The following is a 17,000-nucleotide window of genomic DNA, read 5'->3' as shown; positions in this document are numbered from 1 at the left end:
TCCCCCTTCCTTCTCTGCTCTCACATAGCTGTGTATATTTCCAACACCAGTCTGCTTTTACCGGTTCTCACGGTCTCTTCGCTTGCAGATTTCTTATATTTTTTCTTCTACCCTGAAGATGGAGGCGATACGTTCCTCCGAAACGTCGGTTAACACCACATATACACGGTGCCAAATCCCAAAAGACTGCTTTCTTCATAGAATGATCAAGTCTGTGAAGATTGGACTTCCAGGCCAGGGCTTATATGCGGGAGAAGAGGAATGCATATAGGATTTTGGTGGGAAAGCCAGAAGGAAAGAAGCCACTAGGAAAACCTAGAGGGAGGTGGGAGGATAATATTAAGAGACATAAGATGGGGTGGTAGGGACTGTATTGATCTGGCTCAGGATAGGGACCAGTGGATGAGTCTTGTGAACACGGTAATGAACCTTCGGGTTCCGTAATATGTTTGGAAGTTCTTGAATAGCTGAACGACTGGCGGCGTCTCAAGAAGGGTTCAGTTGCAGGTCGTTAGTTATTAATGTTATTTAGCTTGAACTTGGCAATTGTTTAAATACATAACTCTGTAAATAAGGTAGTGTTATGGTCTTATATTCTCCTGGTCTCTGACATTACACCCTAAGTTTATATAAAACATAGAGTGCCCTTAGAAGTACCTTCTCTTTCCTTACATACTAATTGATCTCGGACAGAAGTACCTTCTCTTTCCTTACATACTAATTGATCTGGACAGAAGTACCTTCTCTTTCCTTACATACTAATTGATCTCGAACAGAAGTACCGTCTCTTTCCTTACATACTAATTGATCTCGGACAGAAGTACCTTCTCTTTCCTTACATACTAATTAATCTCGGACAACCTGAATTTTTTTACATCCTTTGAAGTACAGGTAGGAGCAGGGATAACGCAGTCAGTACAGCGACTGGCAACGGGCTGGACGACCGAGAGGTCGGAGTTCAATTTCCGTTAGGGTCAATAATTATCACTTCTCAGTGTCGTCCAGACCGGCTCTGGGGTTCACCCAACCTCCTATTGAGTGGGTACCAGAGGTAGAGCGGTCGGGACGTGAAGCTGACCACTCACCTTCAACTAGTGACGAGGTCAAGAAAATGAGGATCTGTATGTCTTCAAGGCGTAGTGCTTAATTAGTTAAGCGCAGGTACAACGTTACCTTTTAAAGTAGAGGTAAAATTAGGCTTCTGTTTGGCACTGCATATGGGATGTAATGATATAGAAACCGCGGGCCTGTAACTCATAAAGATGTTGAGGAGGTAGCACGCCTTGAAAGAGGCCAAGTCTCTGTTGTCATGGTAATTAAATTGGCACCTTTCTGTGTGCCACAAAGGGAGAGACAAGAGGCAGTGTGAATTAATGTGAGTAATAAAAGTATATTACGATAGAAAAGGAGAGATGAGTACGAAAGATGGATTATTGCTTTTTTATATATATTTATATATCACGTGATTAACATGTACTGGCAGTTCTGGTTGCGCATTAAACAATGGAAATGTTTGAAGAGCTTCAGAGTTTAATATCTCCACATTTCTTTGCCAGGGATGACGGTTATGGCTGTGTGGATGAATGTGTTAACTGTATAATAGATATTGCGACATGATTATGTTGTTTGCTGTACATATGGCGTTAACGACATGACAGGTGCTGGATCTCCCATATGCAGATTGACATACGGGACTTGTTTTATCATTTGTATTAGCAACAGCTGCTATCAAACCGATGATATTTCGATTATTAATCCATTGTGCTGTCTGTCAGTGCGGCCGCGAGGTCTGAGGTATGAACTGTCTTCGCTTGCTCCAACACTGGGATCGTGGTTTCGAAGCCCACTCAAGGCATGAATGTCTGTTTGAGATTATTCTGTGAGGTATTCTGTGTAGGCAGCGGCCTTGCCTCGGGCTGATCCCTCTTCCAAGCAGTCCTCAAGACGAACTAAGATTAAGAAACTAAAGTGAAACCAGCGTTTCACGGATGCCCTATGCTTGAAGTTGGGAGTAACAGAAGAATCCATTGTTCTAATTACGGGGGGATATTCCGTGTTGTGGTTGCTGCTGCTACTGGTCTAAATTAGTAACTAAAGATTCTCAGTTCATTACCCGACCCGATCATGAGAAGTCTGTTCTTCAGCTCTGTCTTATCTATCTATGGCTGTACAGCCCTTGTGGGCCATGGCAACAATATCAGTTCCTTAATCTGTACACAGTCGGCATGACTCCTTTGGCGGGGGAGCAGCCCGTCACAAGGCCGCTACCTACACACAGATCAACACAAACACTGAATAAACGCACATAGACATCCGTATCTTGAGTGGGATTCGAACCCACGATCCCAATGTTCGAACGAACGAAGACAGTTCATGCCTTAGACTGCACTGCCGCCATTTTGTTATGTTTTCTTTCTGTTATTGCTGTTGCCCGCTTCCTGCTGGTTCACAGAGGTATGGTGTTTTCAAGTACGCCACGGCTGCGTTCTCCTCAGTTCTGCTTGAATGCTTGGCACAGTTTGTGATCAGCAGGGCCCGGATTTTGATGACATGAAACTATTTAAAAAATGACCGAAAAAATCCAGAAAAATTACCTAAAATATGGCCCAAAAATGTAATATGCAGGGCCCGGATTTTGATGACCTGAAAATATTAAAAAAATGACCTAAAGGAGAAAAGAAAGACCACTTCGCTTCCATGTTATTCACATTCCAGAAAACATGTGAAGAAAATGCCCTAAAATGGCCAAAAATGACTAGAAATACCCTCAGAAGTCCAAAAATTTACCAAGAAATTACCCCCAAAATGAAAAAATGGCCTTAAACCTAAAAATGTCAAAAAAATTACCTGTAAAATTTACATTTCTGTAACCAGCAGCTCATATCCGAGATTTATATATTTAAGAGCATCGCATAGGATACAAGGAAAAAAAAGATGACGTCATCAGAATCCGGGCCCTGGCGATCAGCCTAATAATCATCATGATCTAAAGACAAGAAACGTAAGGGGGAGAGAGAAAAACAAAGTGAAAGACAGTTATAAGAAAGTGAGAAATGTAAATGAGTAAACAAAGCCATGCATACTATTTTTATTCGTGTTTTTTAACGTTTTCAGTTCCTCATGTTGTATAGCAGCCAGTGAACGGCTGGGAGTGACTACTGAATTGCACAGAATGTGGAAGAAGGTAGGAAACAAACGGCGAAAAGAAGAAATAGAAGTAGAGAAGAAAGACGAAGTCAGGAAGAAATAATGGCTAAGGGAAGAAGAGGAACGATGGAAACGGAGAAAGAAATTACAGGAATAAAAGAGAAGTGAGAGAGAGATAAATAAAAAAGGAACCACGATGAAGAAATGTAAGATTTGAGGTTTTCACGGCGGTGACTATGAAGAAAGCGGTCTTCTGGGATGTGGCACCGTGTATATGTGGTGTTAACCGACGTTTCGGAGGAACGTATCGCCTCCATCTTCATGCTTTTACCGGTTGTCACGGTCTCTTCGCTTTCGGATTTTTTATTTTTACTTCTACCCTGAAGATGGAGGCGATACATTCCTCCGAAACGTCGGTTAACACCACATCTACACAGTGCCACATCCCAGAAGACTGCTTTCTTCGAGATGAAGAAAGTTTAAAGGAAGAAGAGATAAGAAAGAGAAGATAAAAGAATATTGTAGTCTTTTTCTATGTACTTGTTCTCTTTTGTTGGGGTTTCTGCTACATCCCGTGGTTCATTCCAGATCCATCCAGGACCGGATGTGTTCTCTCTACAAGAACGAGATAAAGGCGGGCGAAGAGGAGAGGAGAGAGCCATAAGATGGATTTTATTATGTAGCAAGCGAACTGTGGGGTTGTTGGCACTGTTACACTTGAGAGAAGAAGTGGGTTAAATATACGTAAAGATGAGCAGATGATGTTTCTGCTTGAGGCACCAGAGAACGTAATTGGGGCTCTGTGAGCTCTGCGCTTTAGTAGACTAAGATGTTTGAGCTGAATCCAATCCACATTTTGTGAAGTGTTCATATTGTGGTCGCCTGGGTTATGACGCCATGTTGTCTAATAGGATACATATAGCTAACAGATCCTTTGAAAATGTGGCAAGGGTCAGATAGTACGACAGTAAGATTAAGATTTGATTCATGAAGATGTTAAAAGAACAAATTTGGGTGATGCTTTCTGCAATTCAGTTCGAACCCTGTGTCTTCTTGCCTGCTGTCTAAAAGCCTGAAAATTAAAATATAGCCATAATTTTGCTTTGGTTTTATATTGGTGTGAAATTTGGTCTCTGACATCAGGGCAAGAACATAAAATGAGGATGTAAGTTTTGAGGTTTTCACGGCGATGACTATGAAGAAAGTCGTCTTCTGGGTTTAGGCGCCGTGTATTCTTCGTTTTGGCCGACGTTTCGGAGGAACGTATCGCCTCCATCTTCAGAGCAGTTGAATGGCTTGGAATGCAGAGAGCAGTAGCTGTAGCTACAGCTGCATTCCAAGCCATTCAACTGCTCTGAAGATGGAGGCGATACGTTCCTCCGAAACGTCGGCCAAAACGAAGAATACACGGCGCCTAAACCCAGAAGACAACTTTCTTCATAAAATGAGGATGTTTGAGAAGAGAGGTAAGATGGGGTGATATGGAGTGGATCGGTCTGGCTCAGGATATGGACCAGTGGAGAGTTCTTATGAACACGGTAATGAACCTGCAAGTGCCTTAGCTGAGCTACTGGCGGCTTCTCAAGAAGGACTCAGCTACAAGAAATTAGTTCGTTGTAGTCTAGTAGTAGGTGGAGCCAGTAAGCTACTCTGAAACGTTAGGCACCATCTAACAAGACTACACGGCGCTATAATCTGCAATGAATATTCGCCGAAACATTGGAACCCATCAGCCAGGCGACACGGTGTCATAACCTTCACTGAAGTAGTAAGAAACATTTTGCTCTGAATCGCTGGTACCCACTACCGGACCGCATTGTGTCATAACCCAGAAAGCAACAACATGAATATTTGTTCTGTGAAAACCATAGATCTCCTAAATTTTCTTACATTTTAAAGGCAGACGTATAGGAGAGAATGTTGTGATATTGACGTCTTCGCGTCTGAGTAAAACAGAATAGAAGTTATCCCAGTACTTAACTAATTAAGCACTACGCAATGAAGGAGTATGTGGGAGTGGATGTATAGATCCACATTTTCTTGACATCGGCACTAGCTGGAGGTGAATGGTTAGCTTCACGCCCCAGCCGCTTTACCCGTTGCGCATTGGATATGAGGTTGGGTGGACCCCAGAGCCGGTCTGGACTATGGGAAGAAGAGAAAATTTTTGACACTACCGGGACTACCACTCAGTCTTCCAACCCGTAGCCAGTCGCTAATCGACTACACTCTCCCGGCTCCCTCACGGCTGTGAGTATGAAGTTTTAAGGTCTTCTGGAATTTGACTCCGTTTAGTTTGGTAGATGGGTACTAAAATTTCGGAGGAACCTTCCTCCTTCTTGTCGATGGAAGAGATATCCTGAAGATGGAGTTAGAAGAACCTCTGAAATATTGATATCACAGAAGACCGTGATATCGGCAAAACTTTGTGTTTTGCTTTGAAATTAATACGGATCGAGAAGACCAGAGTCAGATCCTATGTGACTTAATCCAGTTTTGCATGAATGTGAATTATATAGTCACATACCAGTGTGCTTGTGTGAGTAGGGCTTTGGCAGACCTTGCTTCCTATTCAAGTTTTACTTCTCTTAGCTATAAACGCATGTTCCGGGGATAGGGTGAGAGGTCCTCTGGTTTGTGTTTTGCAGAGACTACCCAGACATCCGGATGTTCTGGTGTCGGTTAATGAATCAGGTGAACTTGGGTACGTCGGTCACGTATTAGGCAGACACTTGTAATGGCGAGATTATGATTTGGACAGAAACTTGTATGGTGTGCTCTGAGTGAGAGCCACGGGAATAGATAGGTAGGTGGGTAAAATCACTTGTATTATTATCTTATTCTAGGATTTGTTTAGTTGAAGTATAGTTGGCACTAACTTTGCCGACAAGCGGCGGTCGCTCGGTCGGTATAGTTACTTAGCTTGCGGACTAAATCCACGGAGTTTTTTTATTGTAGAAGCGTACTGAGGGGCACGCGACAGCGTAGTTGGTTGAGGCACGCCGGAAGGTCGCGGGTTCAAGTCCCGATGAGGTCACTGGATTATTTTTCGATTGACCTAAACCTTCCAGCCGCACTGTGGCCGGGGGTCGACTCAGTCTCTAACTCAAATGAGTACCAGGAATATTCTTGGAATGTTCTTGGGGGTAAAGGGCGGCCGGCGCGTAAGGCTGACAACCTCACCGCTATCTATGAGTCGATTGTCTAGAAAATGTGGGAACCTCAACATCTCACAACCCAATGGGCCTCCACGGCCTGTTACAGGAATACCTTTACTTTTTACTTTTTTAGGAACGTACTGAAACTCAGTCCATGGATACTGCGGCATGTGACGGGCCAGTTGTACCAACTTCTGACAACAGATGCTTATACTGGGCAGGCGAAAATGTAGGGCACTACAATCACATATAACAGCACTGTAAACCAGGAAGATACTAGTGCAATCTTCATCATTATATAATCTCAAGAAATCTGTCCACCTCACAGTTTAGCAACGGTACAACCAAACAGTAAAACGAATTGGCCACGCCATAGCTTAAGCGGTTAGTCTGGGGCTTCCCACCGCGGCGGCCCGGGTTCGATCCCGGGTCTGGTCAAGTGGGATTTGTGGTGGACAAAGTGGCGTTGGGGCGGGTTTTCTCCGAGTACTTCGGTTTCCCCTGCTAATCTTCATTCCACCTATTGCTCCACAATCACCCTCACCTGTCATCTGGGGCTGGTACAATAGGCCATAAGTGGCCGCAGTACAAGGGACTTAGTCCCACCCCACTAGCAATTAAAAAAGCAGTAAAACGATGGTACGGTAAGATGTTCAATAACATGTAACGCACAGCTCATCTACTTACCGTACAGTAAGGCAAGGCATGTAGAAAAGTATAATTACAAATAAATATGTTTCGGATCTTCAATTAACAAAAAAAATGCTGAGAAATGAAAAATACAACACAGCCTTAGCTGCAGTCGTAAGGCAGCGAAAGATTAATGCATACGAAAGAATTCCACCAACATAATATTATGAAACCCCACAAAATATTCGTAAAAAGAATTCTATCTCCTGAGAAACCAACGTTTCAGACGAATATGTCGCCTCCATCTTCAGGGTCGAAGAATAAACCAAGCAGTAACGCTCTGATTGCTTCATTCTCGTTTCTTGGTTGGCTTTATTCTCCGACCCTCAATATGGGGCCGCCATGTTCCTCCGAAATATCGGTTGACTTTGAATGGACTACATGGCGTTATATTCCAGAAGATGGAACTCTTCATAATCAACGCTGTGAGAACCTCAGATTGTACAAGATGCTCATTAATATCTAATGTTGCGAGTCATGTGCGTGACATGGCCAAAAGGTCACAGGACAAGTGTCATAATGGTGGCTTTTGCCAATTTATATACTTTTACTCATAAGTTTTGAATTTTTAATTGAAGTCCAGTAAGGAAATATAACAACCCAAACAGACGGAGATAGTTTCATTAGAATTGTAGCCTGTTGATGACCTTTGACGTCGAAAGAAACCTCTAGCTGTAAGATCAACATATTGTATGTGAAAGTAAAAAAAGAAAAAAAAAGTAAAGCTATCTCTATACCAGGCCGTGAAGGCCTACAGGGTTGTGAGACGTTGAGGGTCCCACATTATCTAGACAATTGGCTCAAAGATGGCGGTAAGGTTGTCAGCCTTACGCGCCGACCGCGCTTTACTCCCCAGGAAAATTATTTAATTAATTCCTGGTACTCATTTCTGTTAGAGGCTGAGTCAACCCCAGGGCCATAGTACGGCTGGAAGGATTAGGTCAATTGAAAAAAATCCAATGACCTCATCGGGACTTGAACCCGCGACCTTCCGGCGTGCCTCAACCAACTACGCTACCGCGTGCCCCCTCAATATATTGTATGTAATTTGTTATATATAAGGTTGCGTTTTCATTATCATGTAATCATTTTGCTGTCTCTTTGAAAACCATTGCATGTGACGTGCGAGTCCCCAGTTGACCCGTAATGGGGCCGTACAAGTCTACATGTTTTAGTTAATTCAGTCGTACGAAGTGACAGTCACTGACCCTTAGCAGAATAACATACAGTTGTTTATTTGCAGACATTTGAGATCACATGGTCAGTCTACTCATTTCGGTCAACATTCTACAAGATTCCATTAATGTTCCTGAGGATTTTTTTTTTGTGTTCTTTGTGAAGCTGTACTAAACCACGTCACTCTGCCCTTTACAAGTTACCATTTTAAGGTACAGTGCACTGACCTTTAGTAGTGAACTTGAAGTAGACAGATTTCAGGTTTGTGACACAATAAAAGAGGAATGTACCTAGTACTTTACTGTTCACTATGGATGTATAACACTCTTGTGGGTTACATATTCTGCTGAAGAAAAAAACAAGTGATTCGATTTCCTAACGCCGTCACACTTCTTTGGCAAATAATATGAATTTAAGACTACGATCTTCTGGATGACCTCCACAGTTCCTGGCTACAGATCCAGAGGTCCCGTGTTCGATTCCCGGGGCTACCAGATTTTCTGAGAAGTAATTGGTCTGGAACGGGTCCACTCAGCCTCGTGAGGATAATTGAGGAGCTACTTGAATGGAAAAGTAGCGGCTTCGGTCTAGAAAACCGAAATTAACGGCCTTGGGGATTCGTTGCGCTCACCACGCGACACCCTCTGTCCGCTAAAGTTGTCGCTAACTCCGCTGAAGAGCGGCGGTCGCTCGGTCGGTATAGTTCCCTTTCGGACTAAAGCCATGGAGTTTGTTTTGTTTGGTTTAATCTTCTGGAATGTGACGCCGTGTAGTTTGGCACATAGATACCAATGTTTCGAAGGAACTTGCCTCTTCCTTTTTCTCCTGAAGACAGAGGCAGCAGGTTCCCCGGAAACAGATTACATGACATGTCACATCCGAGAAGCCTGTAGTAGTAGTATCCCCTGGTGTGAGAAACGTTAACCTCAATGTGAATGTAGATTGTAGAGTGAATGTGTGTTGTGTAGTTCAGAAACTACATTATTGCAAGTCTCGGCGCTCAAATCCGAAAAATATAAAGCATCTTATCATCGAATGCAATTTAGTCTGATGTGCCAAAGAACTTGTTCATTCCCAACCATGCTTATGTCCATCCGTCCATCTTGTTATCCTGCAGTCTACGTGACGGTCCAAGTCGGCGGTTTCGAAGAGGTTTTCCCCGTGAAAATTTTGTGTGCCTTCCTGGTCTCCCTTATCTTTAAGTTTCCTTCATCGGTATATCTTTTTGTTGTGTGTAAGGTTATTTACGCATGTATGATATTCGATAAACATGTCTGTTGGACCGTTGAATAAAATCATGTGACTGAACTGTGAACCTGGCACCTCTAAGATTGATTTCACCGCTCATGTATGGGGGAGCCACCATGATGCTGCATAATGTTGTTACTGCCGTCTGTGGGTTGTTGGCTACTGCACCGCCGTGACTTGCATCTTCACCTATACCTTACAACGTTTCAAAAAAAATTACGCCACATTGTTTTAGTGAAGGCATTGTGACTCTGTTTGATGGACATGCTCTGTCTGGTATTTTTAGAACATGATTGAATAAAATCATTGTTGCAGTTTTAACTGCACGATGCAGGGACTTCCAGGAAAGGTTGATACTCGCTCAGTTAATCAAGAAATTTAATCTTTTTATGGAAACCGAAGGTGCATTACAAGTGTTCAAAAGAACCTGCAACTGGACCCTATCCTATGCCAGGTCCATTCAGTCTACAGCCTCCCATCCTGTTTCTTCATTACGTGTCTTAATAATATCCTTGGCTGCCGAGGACTCGCTCCATTCTGAGTGGACTCTGACTCAGTTCAGATCTGATCCCAGTCTCTCTTCTCCTCTGATCTACGACTGGCCCCATTCTGCTCTGAATCAGAGCCAAAGTCGCATTGCGACTGACGGTCAGTCAGTAAGTCTTGGTGTCGAGCCCCATCTGGAGATCGTGACTAGATAGTTATCAGTTACGGTCTTGTTTTTGTGAGGCGTCCTCTCTGACGAGAGGTCGGGTCTGTCTTTTGTATATGCTGCTGGTCCTTCCCAGCGCAGTCTTTCTCGGGTGCCATATTTTACTCTCTCAGATTTGAGACTTCCCTTTTCGTCGCCTCGTAAGACTCGCAGGGCCACGGTGGAAGTATTCGACCCCATCTCCACACGGACCGACAGAAAAAATTTCTTGCAATCTCGTATCCAAGGAAACGTCTGTTTATCACACAACGATGGATTGGTTTCCAAGAATCTATCTCCACGTAAGTGTGTTCACCGAACCGTTCCTTAGCAGTGGACATATACCTCACAGTGTCTTATCTCACATATGTTTCTTTGTCTGGATTACGTACCTTTAAGCGTATAGTTCGTCGGTGGGTGATAGCTGTAGTCATCATTTCATTCCTGTTGACCATAAACTAGCAAGGGATGCTTCGACTTTGAAAATTGCTTTACAGTGATTACTGGGTGATAACTACGTCGATTTACTTACTTACTTACTTACTCATGGAGCTCAGCCTTTCTGGAGGAGCCGCCAATTCTGCAGCTGCTCAAGAATTTCCCAGCATTTTATGGGACCTGAAGGTTCATTCGTGTTCACAAGAATCCTCCACTGGTCCCTATCCTGAGCCAGATCTATCCAATCCATACCATCCCATCCTATCTCTCTAAGATCCATTCTAATATTGTCCACCCACCTACGCCTTGGTCTTCCCTGTGGTCTCTTTCCTTCTGGCTTTCCCACCAATATCCTATACGCATTCCTCATCTCTCCCATTCGTGCTACATGACCTGCCCACCTCATCCTCCTTGACATGATAATTGTAATTATACTTGGAGAAGAGTACAAGGATAACTAAGTCGAATACTTTAATTTGGGAACTTCTGCAATCTTAGCGCCTTACACAACCAAACTGATATACTGTTTGTACCTTTGGCATGAATGTTAAATATTACGAGATAATTCTGCCATAAGGGAATGCATGCTTTTGAAGAAGGAAAACGGAGTGAGGAAGCCAGAAGTTGCACGGTTTTATGATGATCTTTTGGTTGAACTTCGACAGTTAAGAGGCGACAAGAAAATCATAAAAACCAGCGATAATCGAGGACATCTGTCATCCTGTTAGTTGTTTCACGCAGTATGCATCACCACCGTTATGACTGAGACAAGTGTTGGTCGTGATGAAATGTATACGAGATTCTGCTGGTATAATGAGGGGGGCAGCTAAGCAGGCTGTTGTAGCTCGGAAATTGCCGTACCGTTTGTTTCGGCCGTCCACTTGCTGGTGCAAATATTCATTTCCGTCTGCTGCTGCTTGCAATTCGCTATGCACAGTACATGTAAACTTAAGAATATGTGCCTCTCATATGCTCGTGCCGGTCACGGTAGCCGAGCGGTCTAAGGCATGCACTGTCTTCGCTCGCACGGAAGCCGGGATCGTGGGTTCGAATCCCGCTCAGGGCATTGATGTTTGTATGCGTTTTTCTGTGTTTGTGTTAAGGTAGAGGCCTTGCGACGAGCTGATCACCCGCCCAAGGAGTCCTATCGAATGTGTAAGATCTAGAAAAACCGAAGTGAACGGAGAAGTTCATGGAGGAAGGCCTGGGCCCACTGGGGCTGTAGTGCCAAGGGGGAAAAAAATCGTATGCTCGTATATACATGTAGCAGTGTAGAGACGAGAAACAGAGATTATACGTGTACGTTCGTCCTGGAATATCTCGTTTAGTTTTCATTTAGTTTTACTATAGGCGTTTGAGCCGGTTAAGTCGGTTAGTATAGTGATTAGTCTACCGCCTGTACTACAGCAGAACCTAGGTTCGACTCCGTGCTGTGACGGACGCTTTTCGCTACCGAGTCAAGATCGCCTCTGAGGCCCACTCAAGCATCCTATGCAACGGGTGCCAGGGGCTCTTTCCCGTTGGCCACGGGGGTGAAACGACCGGAGCGTGACTAATCGTTCAACTCCATCTATTACCAGATGTTAAGAAAAAGTAGAGCTCTCCCTCTGAAAGTGGGTTGTAGTTCGAATTCTTCGTCCTTTTTACTGTAGTCCCACTTTTAGTGGTAATTTTCATCCCCAGTTACTTTATTAATCTGTTTTTAATCATATAAATCAGTTATTGGAATGTCATAAGCCTTTCTTGTAGTCGGTTTGTACGTATGCCCGCTCCTTCACAGTGCAGTGCCATCATCTCAGGCAGTCGCAAGTAATTACCACAATCACGCCAGCGCTGTCTACTCAGGATGTTAGTCATGGTCGCGTGTCACTCGGTTCTGTTAATGGCCCAAGGTACTTCATTTCATCTGGACCTACATTAGCGAGAGACCCGTGTGTCCGTATGTTTTTGCAGTGCATCCAATTGCACTTTTTCACTTTTATGTCCGTCCCATATGTCTTGCTCCACTTCAGATACTAGTGGGCCTTTTCTTTCCTCCATACTTGTTTAGGCCTACACACTAAAGTTTGGAGAGTTGTATGTATGTATGAAAGCGGCCTCCGTAGTCTAGGGGTAACGTTCTCACCTCATGACTCAAGGTACGCGGGTTCAAACCCGGCGGAGGTCGTGGAATTTTAAAGGGCGGAAAAATTCAGGGAACAAGTCCTCCGGGAGGGACTTTAAGCCGTGGGTCCCGTGTCGTAGATTTACGGCACGTCAAAGATCCTCATGTCTCTAGGAGACCTCCGGTGGATGGGGAAAGTTATCGGGTACCACTGCCAGTAGAGGGCCGACCTCGCTGACAGAAAGGGGAGATAGCTGGCACCAGTATCAGTAGGGTATGGAGACAGTAGAAATTAAAGGGGGACGTACAACAGACTATTAGTCGCGGTGCATGGGGAAACCCACCCCCTCTATACTGAATAACTGAATGTATGTATGAAACTTGGTCTCTCACTTTGAGGTTAACAATGTGATGTGAGTTTTGACACCGTGTAGACTCGTGGGCAATTACCAGTCATCGTCAGGGTAATAATGTTCGCCTCTACGTTGAATATAAGATCTTAGGTTTGTTGTCGTCTGGGTTATGTACCGTGTAGTTTCATAGGTGTTACTAATGTTTCCGTTATTGCATCTTCAGAGTGGACTTGTTCGCTGTAATCTCAAGATGGAAGGATTAGTTACTCCGAAACTGGTATCGCTCCGCGCCGCGCAGTGTCATAAGTCGGAGGACCACTTTGTTTATCTTCATCTGGCCGCGCCATAGCTCAAGCGGTTAGTCGCTGGCTTCCCATCGCGGCGGCCCAGGTTCGATCCCGGGTCTGGTCAAGTAGGATTTGTGGTGGACAAAGTGGCGCTGGGGCGGATTTTCTCCGAGTACTTCGGTTTCCCCTGCCAGTCTTTATTCCACCAAATTCTCCATCATCATCATAATCACCCGGGGCAGGTACAATAGGCCAATCAGTGGCCGCCGTGCCGAGTGGACCCAGCTGGACTCCACCCCCTACTAAGCGAACCCTCAAATCTTGTAAACTACAACCGTTTGAGACTACTCAGGAAATATTTGGTCCTAAGAAGGATGAAGTAAGTGAGCTGTTACTGATATTATAGAATGAGGAAATCGTCGATTATAAAGATCACATGCTGTTGTTGGGGCGGTGAAGCGTAGGAGTTTACGATATGCCAGGATTGAAAGAAACGAGAATTGCATATAGAATTTTGGTGAGGAAAGGCCCATTTTAAAGGTTGAGGATATAACTGGAGGATAATGTAAGATGAATCTTTATGAATATATTAGTAAGGGCCCGGGCTGTGGTGACTAACGGTGAATGCAACTGCCTTACAGTCGTGTCCTGTAGCTCTTTACGGTACTAACGTTAGTGGGTCTTCGGTTCGTAGAAATTGTTTATGAATTTTACGTAAGTAACGCTAAAACCGCCGATGACGGTGGCCGCGCGGTCTAAGACATGAACTGTCTTCGCTCGCTCTAACGCTGGAATCGTGGGTTCGAATCCCACTCAAGGCATGGATGTCTGTGTGTGCGTTTATTCTGTTTGTGTTATCTTGTGTATAGGTAGCGGCCTTGCGACGAGCTGATCCCCCGTCCAAGGAGTCCTGTCGACTGTTTAAAAAAGATTACGAAATTGAAGAAGAGGTCAGAACCCAACAATGGGTTGTAGTGCCGTTGATGAATAAATGAACGTTAAAAGCAACTTGTTTTGTTGTTGTTGCAGGTGACATCTTGAGCGGTGTGTGCAACGTCGGTCTGTGGGACGTGGACGCGCTGCGTGGTTTCGTCCTGGCTCCCCTGTTCGTGTATCTGGTGCTGGGCACTGTGTTCCTGCTGGCCGGGTTCGTGTCTCTGTTCAGAATCCGCACAGTTATGAAACACGATGGCACCAAGACCGATAAGCTTGAGAAGTTGATGATACGTATCGGGGTTTTCTCGGTACTGTATACCGTGCCTGCCCTCATTGTCCTGGCCTGCCTCTTCTACGAGCAAGCCTACTTCGACCACTGGATGCTGACCTGGAACATGGAGATCTGCTCTCGACCTGGTCATCTTAATATCTATTCAATACCCTGCCCTGTCGGGGAAAGAAGTAGGGACCTTGGTAAGAAACCATATTTCGAGGTCTTCATGATAAAGTACCTTATGGCACTTATTGTTGGCATCACGTCTAGCTTCTGGATATGGTCCGGTAAGACTTTTACAAGCTGGAAGGAATTCTTTCACAAGATTCGTGGAAGGCGCGTTGAAGCATATGTATAGTTATGACAGAAACGTGCATGGTCTTCATAAACAGAAACGAAACAAAAAGAACTGAAGTTTACCTTCTGCTTTATTCATTGTTAAACATATTGGGTTCCTCAGGAGCATGGAAGCTGTAGACGCATGAGGGCATTGTGGAATGCTAATGATAACTTAAACAGTGCGTTGTTTGTTGAATGATGATAAACAGTTTTCTCTTTTACCGGTATGACAGCAACAAGTCATGTAAATGAGCAGAAGTCGTCACAATACAAGAGTGTAACGACAATATTGAAAGAAATTTGCTGTGAAATGTAGCTAATTAAAACGCTGGTTCTGTGAGGCATATCGTCCATTGTGTTTTGGAACTGTAAAGTGACACTGATCTTGGTGGACGTCGCTACTCATTTTTTTTTGTAATATAATGATACTCCTAATGAAGAACGTATTGTAATACGTATCTTGAAAAGTATAGTGATTTATTCTTTTATAGAGTACTTATTTATACTTACGTAATTTTAATTTCGTTTTTTTAAGGTTTAAGCTGTATGTTAAAAAATATAAGTTAATTAAAATTAAATGTAACTTAAAGACGACAGGAAAATATTTCCTCCAGACCATGTCAGAGTGCGACGTAATAATTTGTGTTGTGTCAATATGCCGAATTGTCTTTATATCTTTCAATTTTATTATAAATATGCAAATAATTATAACATCAAAATACCATTTCTTGCTCCTAAACCAGTTTCCGATAGCATAAAACTTAAGGTTTTGTAAATTAAATTATTCTGGAAATTTTGGGTTTTGAGATCCTGCATACATACTAATGCGTCTATACTTTCTAATTATTTAAGATATTCCTTCTCAAATTAATTACAAACAGGGCTTAAAATATAAGTATTTTAACTAAATACCATGTACTATATGTTTACCAACTTCGTTCCAACCTCATCAGAACTTGCCTCTATTTTGTATGATCAGATAGACCTAAGTTATAATTTGTTACGAGATGTCCGAAACGTCTTCAGGTTAGTTTCAGAATGCAGTTACGTCTATAATACTGTAAGTAGTCAGTAAGGATTACACTGAACACTGGTATTAAGTAATGATCCATAACTGAGACTTTGTTGTGAAAATTGCCTTCATTGAATCTTGCACCTTGTGTCTCACCACGCCGGGTCTTAAAAAAAAACTGATTTAACACGAGACGAGAGATGTGTATATCTTACTGTTGGCCACTTCTCCCATGTTATCATTGTCATTAAATCATCACATTGCCAGTACAGTGAACAGTATCAACTGAGGGTAACTTTTATTTTGAAACATTTAAGTACAGTAAACCTCGCTAATCCGGAGTAATTGGGAGAGACCATACGGAATAAGTGATAATCAGGATTAATGAAGCAAAAGATAAAAAATAGAACACAAAAAATGGAAAATTTAATGATATAAGTAGTGCTGATGAAAATAAATAGAAAAATATCACTGTAGAGCCTTTGTTTTAAAACTGTAAAAAAGACAGTACATTTATTCATCGATATAGAAGACTCACGTNCTGTAGAGCCTTTGTTTTAAAACTGTAAAAAAGACAGTACATTTATATATGTACATGTTTTTGATCGTAATAATGCAGGTTTGAAGAAACTGTCAAGAATTGTCTGAACAGACAAGTGACTCATCTGCCTTCCTAAGTGCCATGTGCTTTTTTTTTTAACGTGCGTACTCAACTATGAACAGCATTTTCAGATTTCTATCCGGATTAGCGAAGGTTTAGTGTAATACAAATACGTTTAGATGGATAGATTACTTTTGATTTTATATTCTTAATGTGATCTGTAGTTTGAATATGTGTACAGTTATTTTCTATAAATCTAAAATAGATTGATTTTTATATTATTTTAACAGCACTATTTCATCTGCGCAGGCTATGTAGTGTAGAATGGATAAAGTGGATGACCATGAGTGACGCATAGGTAAAGATTAAAATAATGCTATCATGACATGTGTGAAGGTACTGTGTTAGCTCTTGCCTAAATTCGAACCGATTACCTTCAGGATAAAAATCTACAGGATGATCACAATGTCAGCCTTTTACACGTTTTATTTCGGTGAATCGTGTATCCCTCTCCAAGAACATATATAGACGCAGCAGAGCCCAGCA

The 17,000-nt window shown here is 42.9% G+C and overlaps 1 protein-coding gene across 1 annotated transcript; it reads left to right on the top strand.

The window, feature by feature from the left end:
- Nucleotides 1-14,297: 14,297 nt before the first annotated feature.
- On the top strand, nucleotides 14,298-16,305 carry LOC111862173 (frizzled-7-like; the record flags this gene model as incomplete). The annotated part of the gene is made up of 1 exon (XM_023847357.2): nucleotides 14,298-16,305. A coding segment is annotated over one exon (563 nt), but the record flags the coding sequence as incomplete, so codon positions are not given.
- Nucleotides 16,306-17,000: the final 695 nt, after the last annotated feature.

The sequence above is a fragment of the Cryptotermes secundus genome, unplaced genomic scaffold (genome assembly GCF_002891405.2).
Source record: "Cryptotermes secundus unplaced genomic scaffold, Csec_1.0 scaffold1186, whole genome shotgun sequence".
Lineage (NCBI taxonomy): Eukaryota > Metazoa > Arthropoda > Insecta > Blattodea > Kalotermitidae > Cryptotermes > Cryptotermes secundus.
This window is presented reverse-complemented; position numbering and strand designations above follow the sequence as displayed.